Source organism: Mustela erminea, chromosome 9 (assembly GCF_009829155.1).
Source record: "Mustela erminea isolate mMusErm1 chromosome 9, mMusErm1.Pri, whole genome shotgun sequence".
Classification (NCBI taxonomy): Eukaryota; Metazoa; Chordata; class Mammalia; order Carnivora; family Mustelidae; genus Mustela; species Mustela erminea.
In genome coordinates this window covers 31,952,756-31,971,712 of record NC_045622.1, presented here as the reverse complement: position 1 = coordinate 31,971,712, position 18,957 = coordinate 31,952,756, and the positions used below count along the sequence as shown (strand labels likewise).

Below are 18,957 nucleotides of genomic sequence, written 5' to 3'. Positions count from 1 at the left end.
TTTCTCTTCTCCTGCTGGGTTTATGGTTTCTTTCTCATTCTTTCTCCAGCTCCTTTAGGTGTAAGGTTAGGTTGTGTACTTGAGACCTTTCTTGTGTCTTCAGAAAGGCTTGTACCACTATATATTTTCCTCTCAGGACTGCCATTGCTATGTCCCACAGATTTTAAACCATTGTGTTTTCATTATCATTTGTTTCCTTGGATTTTTTCAATTCCTCTTTAATTCCTGGTTGACCCATTCATTCTTTAGAAGGATGCTGTTTAGTCTCCATGTATTTGGGTATTTTCCAAATTTCCTCTTGTTGATTGAGTTCTAGCTTCAGAGCAATGTCATCTGAAAATATGCAGGGAATGATCCCAATCTTTTGATACTGGTTGAGACCTGACTTAGGACCCAGGATGTGATCTATTCTGGAGAATGTTCCATGTGCACCAGAGAAGAATGTGTATTCTGTAGCTTTGGGATGAAATGTTCTGAATATATCTTTGATGTCCACCCAGTCCAGTGTGTCATTTAAGGCCTTTATTTCCTTGTTGATCTTTTGCTTGGATGATCTGTCCATTTCAGTGAGTGGAGTGTTAAAGTCCCCTATTATTATTGTATTATTGTTGATATGTTTCTTTGATTTTGTTATTAATTGGTTTATATAGTTGGCTGCTCCCACGTTAGGGGCATAGATATTTAAAATTGTTAGATCTTCTTGTTGGACAGACCCTTTGAGTATGATATAACATCCTTCCTCATCTCTTATTATAGTCTTTGGCTTAAAATCTAATTGATCTGATAGAAGGATTGCCACTCCTGCTTTCTTCTGATGTCCATTAGCATGGTAAATTGTTTTCCACCCCCTCACTTTACATCTAGAGGTGTCTTTGGATCTAAAATGAGTTTCTTGTAGGCAAAATATAGATGGGTTTTGTTTTCTTATCCACTCTGATACCCCGTGTCTTTTGATTGGGGCATTTAGCCCATTAACATTCATGGTGACTATTGAGAGATGTGAATTTAGTGCCAGTGTATTGCCTGTAAGGTGACTGTTACTGTATATTGTCTCTGTTCCTTTCTGATCTACTACTTTTAGGCTCTCTCTTTGTTTAGAGGACCCCTTTCAATATTTCCTGTAGAGCTGGTTTGGTGTTTGCAAATTCTTTCAGTTTTTGGTTGTCCTGGAAGCTTTTAATCTCTCCTTCTATTTTCAGTGAAACCTAGCTGGATATAGTATTCTTGGCTGGATGTTTTTCATTTACTGCTCTGAATATATCATGCCAGTTCTTTCTGGCCTTCCAGGTCTCTGTGGATAAGGCAACTGCCAATCTAATATTTTTACCATTGTATGTTACAGACTTCTTTACCTGGGATGCTTTCAGAATTTTCTCTTTGTCACTAAGACTTGTAAATTTTACTATTAAGTGATGGGGTGTGGACCTATTCTTATTGATTTTGAGGGGGGTTCTCTGCACCTCCTGGTTTTTGATGCTTGTTCCCTTTGCCATATTGGGGAAATTCTCTCCAATAATTCTCTCCAGTATACCTTCTGCTCCCCTCTCTCTTTCTTCTTCTTCTGGAATCCCAATTAATCTAATGTTGTTTTGTCTTATGGTATCACTTATCTCTTGAATTCTCCCCTCATGGTCCAGTAGCTATTTGTCCCTCTTTTGCTCAGCTTCTTTATTCTCTGTCATTTGGTCTTCTATATCGCTAATTCTTTCTTCTGCCTCATTTATCCTAGCAGTGAGAGCCTCCTTCTTTGGTCGCACCTCATTCATAGCTTTTTTTTATTTCAATTTGGTTAGATTTTAGTTCTTTTATTTCTCCAGAAAAGGCTTTTATATCTCCCAAGAGGGTTTCTCTAATATCTTCCATGCCTTTTTTGAGCCCGACTAGAACCTTGAGAATCCTCATTCTGAACTCTAGATCTGACAATGTCTGTATTGATTAGGTCCCTAGCCTTCGATATGGCCTCTTGTTCTTTTTTTTTTTTTTTTTTGTGGTGAATTTTTCCGTCTTGTCATTTTGTCCAGATAAGAGTATATGAGGGAGCAAGTAAAATACTAAAAGGGTGGCAAAGACCCCAGGAAAATATGCTTTAAACAAATCAGAAGAGACCCCAAATCATGAGGGGGAGAAAGGGGATAAAAAGAGGTTCAAAAAAAAAAAAAAGAAACAATTTAAAAAAAGAAAACAAATAAAGGAAAAATATAAAAAAGAAAAAAAATATATATATATATGATAAACTAGTTAAAAAACATTAAAAAAGAAAAGGGTAAAAGTTTAAAAAATTTAGCAGAAGAAAAAAAAAACTGAAAAAAACCCCCCACAGATTAAATTAACTGCAAGACTAACGAATCATGGGGAGAAAGCCATGAGTTCAGTGCTTTGCTTTCTCTTCCTGTGGAATTCCGCTGTTCTCCTTGGTGTTGAGCCTGCACTCCTTGGTAGGTGAACTTGGTCCTGGCTGGATTTCTTGTTCATCTTCTGGGGGAGGGTCCTGTTGTAGTGATTCTCAAGTCTCTTTGCGCAAGGCAGTATTGCACTGCCCTTACCAGAGGCCAGGCTGAGTAATCCACTCTGGTTTGCTTTCCTGAGCTTTTGTTCCCTGAATGCTTTCCGTAGAGTTCCGGAGGACAGGAATGAAAATGGCAGCCTCCTAGTCTCTAGCCCAGAGGAGCAGAGAGGTCGGGGCCCCACTCCTCAGTGCACCCTCAGAGAACAGCACCCAATTACTCCCATCTCCCTAGCCTCTGGCCGCACTCCAAGCTCACTCAGGCTGCGACTGGTTCAAGGTAACCCTGAGCTGAGAGCTCACTCCTTGGCTCTGTCTCTGTAGCTGGCTTCACCATTCTAATACCCGCAAGCTCTGCAACACTCAGACACCCCTGCTCCGTCTGTGACCCTGTGGGACCTGGGCCACACTGACCCTGCGTGGGCTTCACCCCGGTTTAGCCTCTGGAGTGATGTCTCTCAGTGGAACAGACTTTTAAAAGTCCTGATTTTGTGCTCCGTTGCTCCGCCGCCCCTCCCCCCGGGGTCTATCTTCCCATCGCTTTAGATTCACTTCTCCGCCAGTCCTATCTTTCAGAAAGTGGTTCACTTTCTGTTTCTAGAATTGCTGTTCTTCTTCTCTTCAATCTCCTTTTGGATTTGTAGGTGTTTGCAATGTTTAGATAAGCTATCTAGCTGATCTCCTGCTACCTGATGTAGCCTCAGCCTGCTACTTCTCTGCCATCTTGACTACTCCCCCCGTAATTTAAATAATTAATGTTCACAACTACTCTCTGAAATAGGTCATATTATTTCCCCCATATTGTACATTTAAGGGGAAAAAATAAGATGTTAAATAACATATGGTTGCGGAACGTTTTATTCCCAGAATGTCTAGCTGGAGAACCCACACTTTACTACTACTCCATTAGCAACTGTTCATGATTAAGGAATTTTTAATAAATTTAAAGAATTATTTAAGCAATTTACTGCTAAAACATTGAAATTAGGGATGGAATACTTGATTTTTCTAAGAAAACATGAATTGGCAAGATTGGCACAAGCAGAACACAACACAATTAAGGAAAACTGGAAGGAACTAAAAATATTATTGAAAAACTAACTTCACTAATGGTGGCAGACCCAAGTGACTTTTTTTTTTTTGAAAATTCTATCAGTGTCCAAAGGAACATATCATTTCCCTACTACTTAAGCTGTCAGAAAGAGGGTACTATTCTAGCATGTTCACTAAGATATCATCCTTCATTATGATACCAAATGTGTCAAAACTAAAACAAAATATGTCAAAATATTGTAAGTGGGTGCCTGAATAGCTCAGTGGGTTAAGCCCCTGTCTTCAGCTCAGGTCCTGATCTCAGGGTCTGCTCAGCAAGGAGCCTGTTTCCCCCTCTCTCTCTGCCTGTCTCTCTGCCTACTTGTGACCTCTCTCTCTCTGTCAAATAAATAAATAAAATCTTTAAAAAATTGTCTTGTAAGCAAACCAACAACTCACTCACCAACAAGAAGTAAGCACACATACAAACCAATAAACCTAATAAGCAGAAAATAATCTCACCTTTGAATATAGATGCAAAAATCCTAACTTAAAAAGATCACATATTAATTCTCATACATATTAAAAAAATGATATGCTATGCCAATATTAGGTTATTCCAAACTGCAAGTTTCAATCCTCTTAGATGTTGGGTATGTGTATCTACCTAAATAAATAAGAAAAATTGTCAACTCTAATTCAGAAATTTCAATTCTATGCCTTATTCCTAAGGAACTAATCAAAAAAGGGTTCAAAATACACAGGTGTTTATTATAGAATTGTTTATAATAGTAAACACTGCTATGCCTTCTATAAGAAAAATTAGTGTAAAAAATGTTAAACTTAGCAATTGTAATCTATGGTAGAATGTAATAAGAGTTGTGAGTTTAAAAAAAGAAAAAAAGGACTTATATTAAAAAAAAATCCCTGTAGACTACACAAATAAGGAAAGACTTTGCTGAAGAGGAGGCATTTAAGATGGGTCTCAAAGGATTAGTAGGATTTTAACAGATATAATTGGAAACACACAGAGATATGTTTCTGGGTCAGGAGATATGGAAGGAAGCAGTGAGAAATCAAACTGAAAAAGTAGACTGGGTCCAAACCGTAAAGTGCATTAAATATAGATAGTAATAAATAAATCAGTGGGACAGAACTGAGAAGCCTGAAACAAAAGTATGTGAAATCAATTATGTGACAAAGACAAGATACCAGATATTATAGAGAAAGGGGTTTTACTTTAATGGTACTAAAACAATTAGTTATATTCTCTAACACGAAACACATGAATATAATCCAGGTGGATTAAAGATCAAACTATTCAAAAGGAAAAAAAAAAAAAACACACACACACACAATATACAGCCAGAAACAGTTTAGACAATAAGGACATAAGCAGGTATACAGATACTTTTTTTTAAACAAACAAAAAATAGATATTGTGAAGGAAACTATAGATGTTTATTTCCCCCAAAAATGTTCATAAAAGTGTATCAGAGATGTCATCATAGACTAACAATACACTGAGGGAGAATTTTTCTGAGAAACAAGGTCTTAGTGGCTCTAATACACAAAGAACGCTAAGAAATAAATTTTAAAAATACAAATAGGCAAATAGAAAAATGAAAGAAAAAATAGGAAAATAACATAAACAAACAATTCACAGAAAAGCAGATGCAAATAGACCAAAAAAGTCTAAAAAATTTTCAATCTTCTTTGAGTTCAGAGAAATATTAAAGTAGCAACAAAATGTCATTTTTTACTTTTTGATACTGACAAAAATTAAACAGATTGATCACATAAAATGGCTGCAAGGATATGGAGAAACAGTCTCATATATTACTGATAGATATGGAAACTGCTACTATATTATTGAGAAACAATCTGGCAGTACTTATTAAAATGAAAAATGTGCACGGCATTTGATCCATCAATTCTACTTTTGTAAATGTCTGCTGCAGCAAATAAAAGCAATAGTATGTAATATATGTGCAAGGTTGTTTATAGCAATATTGTTTTTTAGTGGCAAAAAAAAAAGGAAAGAAAAAAAACTGGGACTACACTTAATGCTTAACTATAGAGGATGGCTCATTAAAGTCTGATACATATATGTAAGGAATAATATGCAGTTATTAACTAGAATAAGTCAGGAGTTGATCTTGAATTTGATTTTTTAGTTGTAAAATATCAAGTACACAACTTATTTTTTAAACAAAACCAAAAATAACTAATCATATGTGTTACATATATGCATCATAAAGACAAGGTGGGAGATTACATGCAAATTATATTTGTTGTTGCAAAAAGAAGATATTTGTGGAGGTGGGCATAAAAGAGTTCTTAGTTCATTTAGTTCATGAATCTTTTGTTTAATATCTTTGAATAATCATGCATTACTTTTGTAATTTTGTCAAATTATTTTACCATTCAATTAATTTTTTTAAATAAAGTATGAGTATTAAAATGTATAAAATATTGTCTCTGAATTGCTTTACTGAAATATGAAAGAAGAGGAAACTATCTTCTTTGAGTGTAACTACTTCCCAGACAATACACATGGAAAGTGAAGTACATCAACCAACACATGGTCCTTAATTGTGATTACACTTTATAGCACTCAGCCTATTAAGTGCTTAAGTTACCAGATAATAGAATCTATGTTCCTAATAGTGGAAAGTATATTAACGGCATTTTTGCTCCTTATTGTAGCCCAGTTCCAACAATCACATGGATGAAGGTTAATGGTTATATTCCTAGTAAGGCACGTCTGCGGAAATCTCAGGCAGTCCTGGAAATACCCAACGTGCAGCTGGATGATGCAGGCCTATATGAGTGCAGAGCTGAAAACTCACGTGGAAAAAATTCTTTTCGTGGACAGTTACAAGTATACAGTAAGTGCTCTCAGCAAAGCATGTTGCTCTCATCCCAAGAGTCAAACTGAAAATGCAAATTAATTTGAACTGAGTATTCTTTGTTAGGTAGTACCAAAAAAACCCAAGTAATAATTTTTTAATCATACTTCTTTTGCATGAAAAATATCATGTAAAATTACTCTATACACAGAAATATTTTTAACTAAAAATGAGTGGGGAATTATCAGGTTCTTTGTATAGAAAGTAGATATACTTACAAATAAGATGTTTTCTTGGTACCAAAGCCATTCTTTGATAACTTAAAAATCTTGTAACCTTTGTTAATTTATTCTTGCCCCTGGCCTGAGTCAGGAGTTGTAATCTATTGCCCATGAACCAAATCCTGCTCAACAATCACTTTTTTGTAAATAAAATTTTTTGGAATGCAGCCACACCCATTTGTTTACATATTGTCTATGTCAGCTTTTGCACTTTTGTGGCAGAATAAAGTAGTTAAGACAGAATTAAGTAGGTGATTTGCAAAGCCTAGAATATTTGCTATCTGGTCCTTTACAAAAGAACTCTTTGCTGACCCCTGGCTTAAATTAATACATCTAAAAGATAAATAGCCTCTACAGCCTACAACCACTTAAGTTGTCCAAAATGCCAAAGAGCCAACCAGGTTGTGTGCAAGAACTGGGAGAATCTACTTCAAAAATACCTACAATCTCATCTTTACTTCAAAGGGTCATAAATTGTATCTACTTTTTATATTTGCTTTTATAGTATGTATTAGGCATAATGAGCAAGTGATAAAACAAACAAACAAACAAACAAAAAGAGGAATACTATAATGCAGAACATTGTTATAAGAAAATTCAGATGCTTTCAAGATAAAATTATCCAACTTACGTATTTGGCTGAATCCACCAAGCAACTACAACTGTCATTGCATCTCAAGATCAGTTCTCCTAAAAGCCTAATGTCCTTCAAAAGAACTTTTAAAGAATTGCTTAAAATATTAATATCTGAATTCAGTGTGACTTTTCTTCCCTTATCTCTAATATCTCCTTTAGGATTTCAGCAGTCCAACCTTATTGAATCTACCATGCACATTTCATAAATTCATTTATTCAAATAATGGTTATTAAGTGTATATTATTGCTCGACATGCTAGCAGCAGAGCTTTCAAGGAACTTGTGGTTCATTGGATTAGATGAAAAACAAACCCCACATTAGAGCAGAGCATGCTGCCTGCTGTGATAAAGGCAAGTGCAAAGGAGTAGAGTCTACTGCATTCTAATGGGCTGATTCAGGGAAAGCTTTCCAAAGGATTTTTTTTTTTTTTAAGATTTTATTTATTTATTTGACAGAGAGAAATCACAAGTAGATGGAGAGGCAGGCAGAGAGAGAGGAAGGGAAGCAGGCCCCCTGCTGAGCAGAGAGCCCGATGTGGGACTCGATCCCAGGACCCTGGAATCATGACCTGAGCTGAAGGCAGCGGCTTAACCCACTGAGCCACCCAGGCGTCCCAAGCTTTCCAAAGGATTTAAACCATTCTTTAAAAGCTAAAGAGGGAAAAGCGTCATGGAAAAGAAACAGTCATTTAGAAGTTTGCAAGATTGAAACACTAGCACTGGTTTGTTTATTTTTAGGCCATGGGTATGGTAGTTTGAAGAGATTCACAAAGCAAACTGTTCATGATTTCTTATTATATAATTAAGTAAACTGTCTAGCCATATGAAAAAAAATGTTGCTTCTGTACCCCAGTGAACAATAATTAACATACAGATCACATCAGTTTGATTTGATTTGATTTGAATCATATTAGTAACATTCATATAATATCAGTTTATCCTCAAAAGTGGTACTAGTTTATCTCTACAGATAAAAATCTGATACTGAAAGGTGTTCAACCAGAACATTACTACTCAGAACACAAAAAATTCAATGAGTGGGGCACCTGGGTGGTTCAGTGGGTTAAGCCTCTGCCTTTGGCTCAGGTCATGATCTCAGGGTCCTGGAAGCAAGCCCTGCATCAGGCTCTCTGCTCAGCTGGGAGCCTGCTTCCCCCTTTCTCTCTACCTGCTTGTGATCTCTCTCTCTGTCAAATTAATAAATAAAATCTTAAAAAAAAAAATGCAAGGAGTGCCTGTTAGTCTGGGAAGTTACAAATCTTTCTGTGTGGTGAAAAATGGCCCACACCTAAGTGTAATGTGATTCACAGTTTGAGACAGAAGTTTCTATATGGCCCTACTCTACTTGCACCACTCACCACTCCAGCTATTTGATTCATAGCAGCAATAATTATTTCCAGGAAAATGGGGAAAAAATGATTTCACTCTATACTACTGGTTTACTTTAAGAGAGTATGCTACTTAGAAACAAGGTATGGCTCTCCTTGTCACACACAATTTGATGTACACTATAGGCCAATCACTTAAGGACAAACCTGCCCAAAGCATGCATCATTTTGGATAGAAAATAATCAAGATTGTAGACTAGAAAAAGAAACTGGACCAGCTTGCTACTCCGGTACATATTTCTGACAGTTTGGGAAGGTATCTGGAAGAATTTGGCCTTTCACTGTAGCCCATATTTAGGGTAGTTTTCTACTCTGCTCCTGTTTTGTTTTGTTTTTTTTTTTTTTTTTTTTTTTTTTTTTTTTTTATTTCCAGCATAACAGTATTCATTATTTTTGCACCACACCCCGTGCTCCATGCAATCCGTGCCCTCTATAATACCCACCACCTGGTACCCCAAACTCCCAGCCCCCGTCCCTTCAAAACCCTCAGATTGTTTTTCAGAGTCCATAGTCTCTCATGGTTCACCTCCCCTTCCAATTTCCCCCAACTCCCTTCTCCACTCTAAGTCCCCATGTCCTCCATGCTATTTGTTGTGCTCCCCAGTTAATGTCGGTACCACTGGGACAGTTACAACAATCTCTCTTTCAGTTTGAGAAGTATCTTGATTATTACATATTCAGTCCTCACCTGTCAAACTTTGTAGAAGAATCTTGGCTAGCATTTCCACTTGACTGGCAGTTGATACAGAGTAGTATGATACATGAATATTCCACTGTATCCATGGTTTGTAATTAGAATGTTCTCCTTTCCCGGGAATGGATTTCTGTTGGAAGCTCTAACACCTGGTCTTCACCTATTGGAAGAACTAGAGCCTGATACTTTTTATCCAAATGGTCAATATTCACAGAGTACTAAAAACATAGGGTTTTTCCTGTGGCTCACTTTCTTTTGGAAAGTGTAATTACGGGAATATTTTACATGGTCAGTTAGATGTTATTCAATGGATGAGTCAAGCTTCCAAGGCAAACTTTCAATCTTTCGAGTCTCATTTTTTTGGTCAAATCATTACAAAATAAGTGGTAATACAGGTAGTAGGCATAAATTTAAACCATATATTTTATTATTTATAATTCAAAATTTATATTATAAAAATAATGCAACAAATGGCACAACATGAAGAAGTGCATGGCAGTAAAATAATAAAAATTAAGGCAAAGCTATGTGTCTTATTTAGCCAATATATTCGAATAACAATACTCACGAAAGGGCACCTGGCTGGCTCAGGGGGTTAAAGCCTCTGCCTTTGGCTCAGGTCATGTTCTCAGGGTCCTGGGATTGAGCCCCGCATCAGGCACTCTGCTCAGCAGGGAGCCTGCTTCCTCCTCTCTCTCTCTCTACCTGCCTCTCTGCCTACGTATGATCTCTCTCTGTTAAATAAATAAATAAAATTGGAAACAATACTCATGAAAAGGAAAAAAAATAAATTAACAAAAAACAAAGTTTTAGGGGCACCTGGGTGGCTCAGTTGGTTAAACCTCAGACTCTTGGTTTCAGCTCAGGTCATGATCTCAGGTTCTAGAGATCAAACCACAAGGAACATGGAACTCCACACTCAGCGAGGAGTCTGCTTCTTTCCTCTCTCTCCCTCCCGCTTTGTCCCACATAAATCTTTTAAAAACCACAAAATTTTAGTAATAATTGAAACTTAGAAAAACTGCATATTTAATCTATTAAATAGTCTTTTGTTTAAAATATATTATAGTCTGGGGTGCCTGGGTGGCTCAGTGGGTTGAGACCTCTGACTTCAGCTTGGGTCATGATCTCAGGGTCCTGGGATTGAGCCCTGCATCAGGCTTTCTGCTGGGTGGGGAGCCTGCTTTCCCCACTCTCTCTCTGCCTGCCTCTCTGCCTACTTGTGATCTCTGTCAAATAAATAAAATCTTAAAAAAATAATAACATAAATCCAGGATCTATATTTCCAATGTAAATTGAACGTTCCTTGTTAAAGTTCTCAATTAAAATGAAAAGAATGAGAAAACAAAGGAAGAAAGAAGTAAGGAGGGAAAAAGGAAAGAAGGAAGGAAGGAAGGAAGCTCAAACAATTTTAAACAATTTTATATATAAGGAGCTCTCAATAGAAGGTACTTTGTATACAGAAAAATATTAGATAAAGATGCATGATCTATGAGTTTAAATATATATAATGTGCTCCATCAACTAGTAATTTGTCACCCTGTAGGTAAGGACACTGTCACTAAGATCACTGAAATGATTGTATTGACAATTTAGACTAGAAATATATCAGTATTAATATATACCTGTAACCAAGACTTTTAAGAGAAAATTACATTGCATTGTACTAAATAGCCAATAAGGAACACAGCTTTATTTTCATTGCAGTGTAGTGTTATAGATTTCCTTATTTTTGTAAAATCTCTGGAGAGTGCCCTCACAAATTTTAATACCTGCCAATGTCTGCAATTTGATAAAAAGTTTTTCCAAGACAAAGACTATTTTTGTTTGGTTTGTTATTTTTCCTATTTTTCCCATCATTAAGCATTATGCCCAGCACACAGTGGATAACTTTTATAACTCTATGCTATTATAATGATTAGTGCTTAGATATACACACCATTCTTCAAGGTAAACTGTGAAGACCAGATGCTAGTCAGGTAACGAGCAACACATGCACAGATGTGGGGCCCAGCGAACCTATGGCCCCCTGCAGGGAGCCTGAAGCCTCCAGCCTGGGCAGGTGCTACCCTGCTGGGCCATCTGGTGTCTATGGAGCACCGAGGAGATTGGGCCGTGGGTGCAATAGGAGGCAGACAGACCTGCTTGCCCTGTGCATGAATGCAAATGCTGAGACCATGGCAGTGAGGGACCCCTTAGAGGATGAGAGCCTCACACTGTCATCTTCCGCCTCTGGCCCAGCATGTGATGCTGTGGTTGGATATTTAGAGGACATTATCATGGATGAGAGATGAGTTCCAATTGTTTCAGATTTCACAGTCTCATACTACCAGGAGTTTGAAGACAGGAAAGAATAAAATCACCTATATGCCTATTTTTAATGAATCTATCTCTTTGGTAGGGAAGTATTTTGAAGAACAGCTATCAGAGCAGATTCTTAGATTTAACATGGCAGCTTTCACAAGTTTACAGCACCATAAAGATGAAGTGGCTGATGTACATTGCATGCTGTTCACACTTTCAGATTTTCTAGCTTTTAAACAAAGTTTCAGGACTACAGAGCATTTTTTTTTAAATAAACATATAATGTATTATTAGCCCCAGGGGCACAGGTTTGTGAATCACCAGGTTTACACACTTCACAGCACTCACCATATCACATACCCTCCCCAATGTCCATATCTCCACCCCCCTCTCCCTACCCCTGTCCCCAACGTCACCCTCAGTTTGTTTTGTGACATTAAGAGTCTCTTATGGTTTGTCTCCCTCTCAATCCCATCTTGTTTTATTTATTCTTTCCCTACCACCCAAATCCCCCATGTTGCATCTCCACTTCCTCATATCAGGGAGATAATATGATAGTTGTCTTCTCTGATTGACTTACTTCGCTAAGCATAATACCCTCTAGTTCCATCCATGTTGTCGCAAATGGCAAGATTTCATTTCTTTTGATGGCTGCATAGTATTCCATTGTGTATATGTACCACATCTTCTTTATCCATTCTTCTGTTGATGGACATCTAGGTTCTTTCCATAGTTTGGCTATTGTGGACATTGCTGCCATAAACATTCAGGTGCATGTGTCCCGTCGGATCACTACGTTTGTATCTTTAGGGTAGATACCCAGTATTGCAATTGCTGAGTCATAGGGTAGCTCTATTTTCAAGTTTTTGAGGAACCTCCATGCTGTTTTCCAGAGTGGTTGCACCAGCTTGCATTCCCACCAAGAGTGTAGCGGGGTTCCCCTTTCTCTGCATCCTCACCAGCATCTGTCATTTCCTGACTTGATATTTTTAGCCATTTTGACTGATGTGAGGTGGTATCTCATTGTGGTTCTGATTTGTATTTCCCTGTCTTGATGATAACAACTTTGTAATAGAGCTTGAAGTCCGGAATTGTGATGCCACCAATTTTGGCTTTCTTTTTCAATATTCCTTTGGCTATTCGAGGTCTTTTCTGGTTCCATATAAATTTTAGGATTATTTGTTCCATTTAAAAGAATGGATGGGATTTTGATAGGGATTGCATTAAATGTGTAGATTGCTTTAGGTAGCATAGACATTTTCACAATATTTGTTCTTCCAATCCTGGAGCATGGAACATTTTTCCATTTCTTTTTGTCTTCCTCAATTTCATTTATGAGTACTTTATAGTTTTCTCAGTATAGATTCTTTGCCTCTTTGGTTAGGTCTATTCCTAGGTATCTTATGGTTTGGGGTGCAATTGTAAATTGTATGGATTCCTTAATTTCTCTTTCTTCTGTCTTATTGTTGGTGTAAAGAAATGCAACTGATTTCTGTGTATTGATTTTGTATCCTGACACTTTACTGAATTCCTGTACAAGTTCCTGTACAAAGACTCCCATGTAGCGGAGTCTTTTGGGTTTTCCACATATAGGATCATATAATCTGTGAAGAGTAGTAGTTTGACTTCTTCTTTGTTGATTTGGATGCCTTTAATTTCTTTTTGTTGTCTGATGGCTCAGGCTAGGACTTCTAGTACTATGTTGAATAGCAGGGGTGTTATAATGGACATCCCTGCCGTCTTCCTGACCTTAGCAGAGAAGCTCAGTTCTTCTCCATTGAGAATGATATTTGCGGTGGGTTTTTCATAGATGGCTTTAATAATATTCAGGTTTGTGCCCTCTATCTCTACACTTTGAAGAGTTTTGATCAGGAAGGGATGCTGTACTTTGTCAAATGCTTTTTCAGCATCTATGGAGAGTATCATATGGTTCTTGTTCTTTCTTTTATTAATGTATTGTATCACATTGATTGATTTGTGGATGTTGAACCAACCTTGCAGCCCTGGAATAAATCCCACTTGGTCGTGGTGAATAATCCTTTTAATGTACTGTTGGATGCTATTGGCTAGTATTTTGTTGAGAATTTTTGCATCTGTGTTCATCAAGGATATTGGTCTGTAATTCTCTTTTTTTGATGGGATCCTTGTCTGGTTTTGGGATCAAGGGGAGTACTACAGGGCTTTAAAAGAAGGAAGGGGATTGGATTTAAGCAACAGTTTGATGGTGGCTTTGTTGTGTAAATCATCTTCTATAACAGTTTCCCAGAAATATTTACAACCCTAGATCCCACCTGCAGGCAATGATATCTTTCTCAGTGTTCCTCAATAGATTGGGAGAGGTTTTGGCTAATGTGAAAGAATTACATACTGGAAAGACTGTCTTTATTCTACAACTCTTTATTAATGTTAAGTATTGATGGGTCAAAAGACAATCACCTGACTCTCCCTGAGACTTGTTTCTCCTGAAGCACTTTCTTGTGTTCAGTAATCCTAGTCCTCCTCCTTGAGTAGATGCCTTTCTCAGAAGCCTCTTTTGAGTCAAGATTCTCTGGAACAACTCCAGGTCCATCATTCTACCCAAGGCCCCTTTTTCAGTGTACAATGTTGGTATGTCAGCATTTGAAAGAACCCACCATCTTAATGGTCTTTGGCCCAGCAGACTCCGCATGTCCCACCTGGTTTTTTGTGCTCTCACAGCTTTCAGTTTCAGTCTTGCAGTCTCAAAGGTGTTTTTGACTATTTGGGAGATTTGTCAAGGGTGTTACTCAAGCCAGCTGCCCCTCTTGAGACTTCTGAAGCATCTTCTATAACAGCTAGTCTTGGCTTTAGCAATCAACTGAGAGAGCTGTCCTTTACTTAAAGCTAGACATTAAAGTCAATTCCTAGTCTACATTTGTAATTCTTCAATAGTATACTGTATTCTGGTCTTGAGGTAGTCCAACTATTTCTATAAATCTCTTTTAAGAATTTTTGGAGGGCACCTGCATGGCCCAGTTCATTAAGCAGCCAGTTCTTGGTTTTGGTTTAGGTTATTGTCTCAGGAGTGAGATCAACCCCCGTTTTGGGCTCCACACTGAACGTGGAGCCTGCTTAAGATTCTCTCTCTTCTCCCTCACCCACTAATCACTCATGCTCTCTCAATAATTTAAAAAAAAAAAGGAGAAAATATTTTTATAGATGAATAATCAGGCAAACCTAGCAGATATACTCTCAGAATTCCAGGATTATTCACCGAAGATCAGAGTATTATGTTCTCTGTGCTTTTTAGCTGTTAGTACTATGAAAACAAAAATGCTTTCTATGATGCTGTTTCTCTTTTACTGGGACAAATATGAATTTATGCATATGCTGTACTAAAAGCATAGTCCAGGATAAAAGCCATTCCTTTCTCATAGTATGTTGTGTTTCCAAAGGTTTGTTAAAACCCTTTCTGTATAAATCAGTTCATTAGGTTTTTTGGGGGGATAGAGGCTCTACAGTTCCTCATCCTGTCAGATGGTGTTCCACTGGTCTAGCCCAGCACTAGTAGGAGAGAAAAAAGTTTTACTATTCATCTGTCTGCTTTGATTTAGTACATGTTTGATAGAACATTACCGACCAGGAAACATGGATGTCACAAATCTAGAAAGAAGAAAAAATGTAATAGTTCAATTCTTAATGTGTAATATATATATATGTGTGTATATATACACACATATTTGTAATATATATTACTATATATATCATAATACAATAAAATATATATCACATAGATGTAATATATATTGCATATATAATATATTATGCATTACACACATATATATGTGAAAATAAGTCTCTGTATTGACTTTTCACTTGGCTCTTATAGTTCTAAAGGATGAGCTATAGGATCTGTGTGTTTCTGTACTGATGTGCATATAAAATACTTTTGTACCATGAAAAATAAATAAAGAAATGAAAGTGAGGGGAGATTAACGGACTAATGAAGGGAACAAACAGTTGCCAAGAACTTGTTTTGGACACTATTGCAGCTACTAGGTACTTTTCATGTACTAATTTACAATAACTCTTAGAAATTAGCATTCCTGATTGACAGGTGGGGAAACCAAGGCCTAGAAAGGGTAAGGAGCTTATTACTCCATGTCCCAATAATAATAAGCTATAAAACCAGATTCCAACTTAGAACTGGCAATAATATCAGCATAATATCCAACTAAACATACTACCTCTCAGGAAAATATTGAGCTGAGCTAAGGTATGAGATAAGAACTGATGGAGAGTAGTTAATTCCTATTTACTCATCTTTTATTAATATTAGAGAAAAATAAAAATCCTCACCATTAGTTCTCATTCTCTGTTTTTTCTTTTCTCTGGAGCTGTGTTTTTCTGTATTAAGCATGATTTTAAAAGTATTTTAGCTACTGGGGCACCTAAGTGGCTCAGTCGGTTAAGTGTCTGACTTTGGCTCAGATTATTATCTCAGGTCCTGGGCTCCTCTACAGTCAGCAGGGAATCTTCTTGTTCCTCTGCCTCTCCCCCGTGCTTGTTCTATTTCCCTCTCTCTCTCTCTCTCAAATAAATAAGTAAAATCTTAAAAAAAATTTTTAGCCATTAAAATACACTAAATATTTACCATAGAAGATAATACAAAATTGTATATTGTGGATTGAAACTTGTATACACAAAGAAAATTTTTTCAGTCCTATTTCTTTGGAGAATGTATGTCACCTTGAATTTCACTGTTATGATGTATATTCACAGTTGATAGAAAATGAAGTTCATGTTAATGCATGAGCAATAGATTGAGGAAGTAAAGTAACCAATATTTATAACCAATATATCATCATAGTAGCCCATTGAAATAGGAATTATCATCTATGGCTTACAGATGATACTCATTAAAGTAATACATTCATGATCACATATTAGAGCAAGGGCAGGGTAGCATTGGATTTGAACCTACATTTACCCCCAACTGTATCATCTTTCCAATATACCATTTTACCCCTCACAGCTGAGAGTCCTAATATTAAAAATGATTTATGTGATTAAAGATGTTGACTCTTCAACACTTAAAAATACAGGAGTAATGAAGGAGACCAATTACAATTAGCTTTTATCAATAGGGGTTTTGAGATTTTGTTTTTTTTTAAAGATTTTATTTATTTATTTGACAGAGAGAAATCACAAGTAGTCGGAGAGGCAGGCAGAGAGAGAGAGGGAAGCAGGCTCCCTGCTGAGCAGAGAGCCCGATGCGGGACTCGATCCCAGGACCCTGAGATCATGACCTGAGCCGAAGGCAGCGGCTTAACCCACTGAGCCACCCAGGCGCCCTTGAGATTTTCTAATGACAAGAGATAATAAGCAAGAGTTTCTTTATGCACATCTGCTTACTGTTTTTAAAAATGTAACCTGGAGACTGATCTGAAGCTCAAATGTATTACATAAATTGTTGCCAATATGCAATGCATCTGGTGAGAGTGTAATGGTGTTTAGGTGTTTTAAAGTCCCATTCTTTACCCCCTAAAAAAGGTGGCCTAACAAAAGATAGATCAAGAATTTACTAGTGTTTTGATTGTGTGTTTAATTCTAGGGACAGTATAAAAGACCATTTTTATTTGTAGAATTGCTGGTAGAGTGAATCTGAGTATTTTAATTCAATGTCTGTCTCGTCTACTAGACTTTGAGCTGACAGCAAACACACATTGTAACATATTGTTATCCTCAGTGTTAAGCATTGCACCAATAGTGGTGTCCAATAAATAGTTGCTGAAAGGAAGCAGAATTATTTCCTTTTAGTTTCATTTATCAATTGTTGGTTCCTATGACAAATTCATTTTGGAATCAAGACTCTAAATTAGGCTAGTATTGTAGAGTAATCCAAATATGTTTGAAGAAATGTTGACTTAATTTCTAATTTTTTTATTGCCTAGACGATACAATATATTTTTATTTCAATAATTCTTTCTCTCTTAATTTTTCATTTGAGTAACTTTTTTAGTTCTCTTTTCAATTTCTTTTTAACTCCTATTATAGTACACAAAGAAACAAGGCAAATATAACTAACCTAAAACAAAAACATAAAAATATACATGTATAACTAACCAATATCCTATAATTAATTTTATATGTAGGTCAGTTATGTCTAAAATAAGTGTATATGTCATGTCAACTTTGCTCTTGATGATCTTGCTATCTAGATGGGGTGCCAAACCATAAACAAGTAAAAAACCCAATAGATGTTTAAGTCATCAACAGGAGTAACAAGCTCTATCATAATTATTTTCCAGGTGCCTAAGAACTAAACATACCCAAAGATGGTACAGATGACTCCCTTTTGAGTTTAGAGTTAATAAACCCTATGTAATTTAGACTAAACTTTGAATTATTAGTAAAACTAAAAGAGACAAGAGAAGCAGAACATTCCACGTGGATTTAAAAATTTGACGAAGATACAGGGTGTGCTTGGGAGACAGCACATCTGTATACTTGGATTACAAGGGTCATGAGTAGTATGAAATAAACTGGCAAAGTAGAGTAGGAAAGTACACAGAAAGTCCTAATGAGAAAGTAGAGTTTAATATTGCTTTCGTATCTTACCATTCTTATCAGTATTTTTAGCGTATTATGACAGAAAATTATAAAAGAAATGATTTTAGGAACCAGCCACAAAAGTCAGTATTAATATTTGAAGCTCTCCTTGGTAAGATTTTTGCATGACAGCTCCTAGACTTGAAGTTGAATCACAGAGTTGTTCAAAGGCCTACAAATTCTGACTATGCCAAAGTAAGGCTCTTTAAAAACCAGACTATATTGCCAAGAAGACAAATGAGCTACTAAATACGAAATTCCCATTTAGAGACCAGTAGAAGGCAAAACACGTTATGAATGCAATAAATGCTTCTGATTCATTTTAAAATCTGCTGGAATGGATTGAAAGAATTGTATGCTTTCTGAAGTCAGAAATATCTTATTTTGAAAGTGGTTACTATCCCTTATTAACTGTTTGACCTTGGGTACATTTTTTTAACCTCTCTGAACCAAAGTTTCCTGATTCATAAATTTAAGTATGTTTGTTTTCAGGATCTATGTTCCAGGGATTAATCAATAATGTAGCTCAGTTCCTAAGACTAGAATTTAATAAATCAGAGTTCTTTTTCTCTTCCTCCTTCTCCTCCCTTTGAAACTGGTTAGTTTTTGGACATCTGTTGCCCCCTCAGACCAACTATTATTCATGTGCAGTTTCCTTTAGTGCGTCTTCTTTCCTTTCTTGTGCTATTATATTCTG

At 36.6% G+C, this 18,957-nt stretch overlaps 1 protein-coding gene across 2 annotated transcripts in view; it reads left to right on the top strand.

Annotated features, from left to right (window-relative positions):
- The window catches only part of CNTN5 (contactin 5), a 1,363,702-nt gene that overhangs the window by 1,049,183 nt on the left and 295,562 nt on the right, over positions 1-18,957 (top strand). For both annotated transcript variants that reach the window (XM_032358816.1, XM_032358817.1), the window contains one exon: positions 6,245-6,426. In XM_032358816.1, the coding sequence (XP_032214707.1) occupies positions 6,245-6,426 (182 nt within the window). The remainder of the gene's footprint in view (positions 1-6,244; positions 6,427-18,957) is intronic.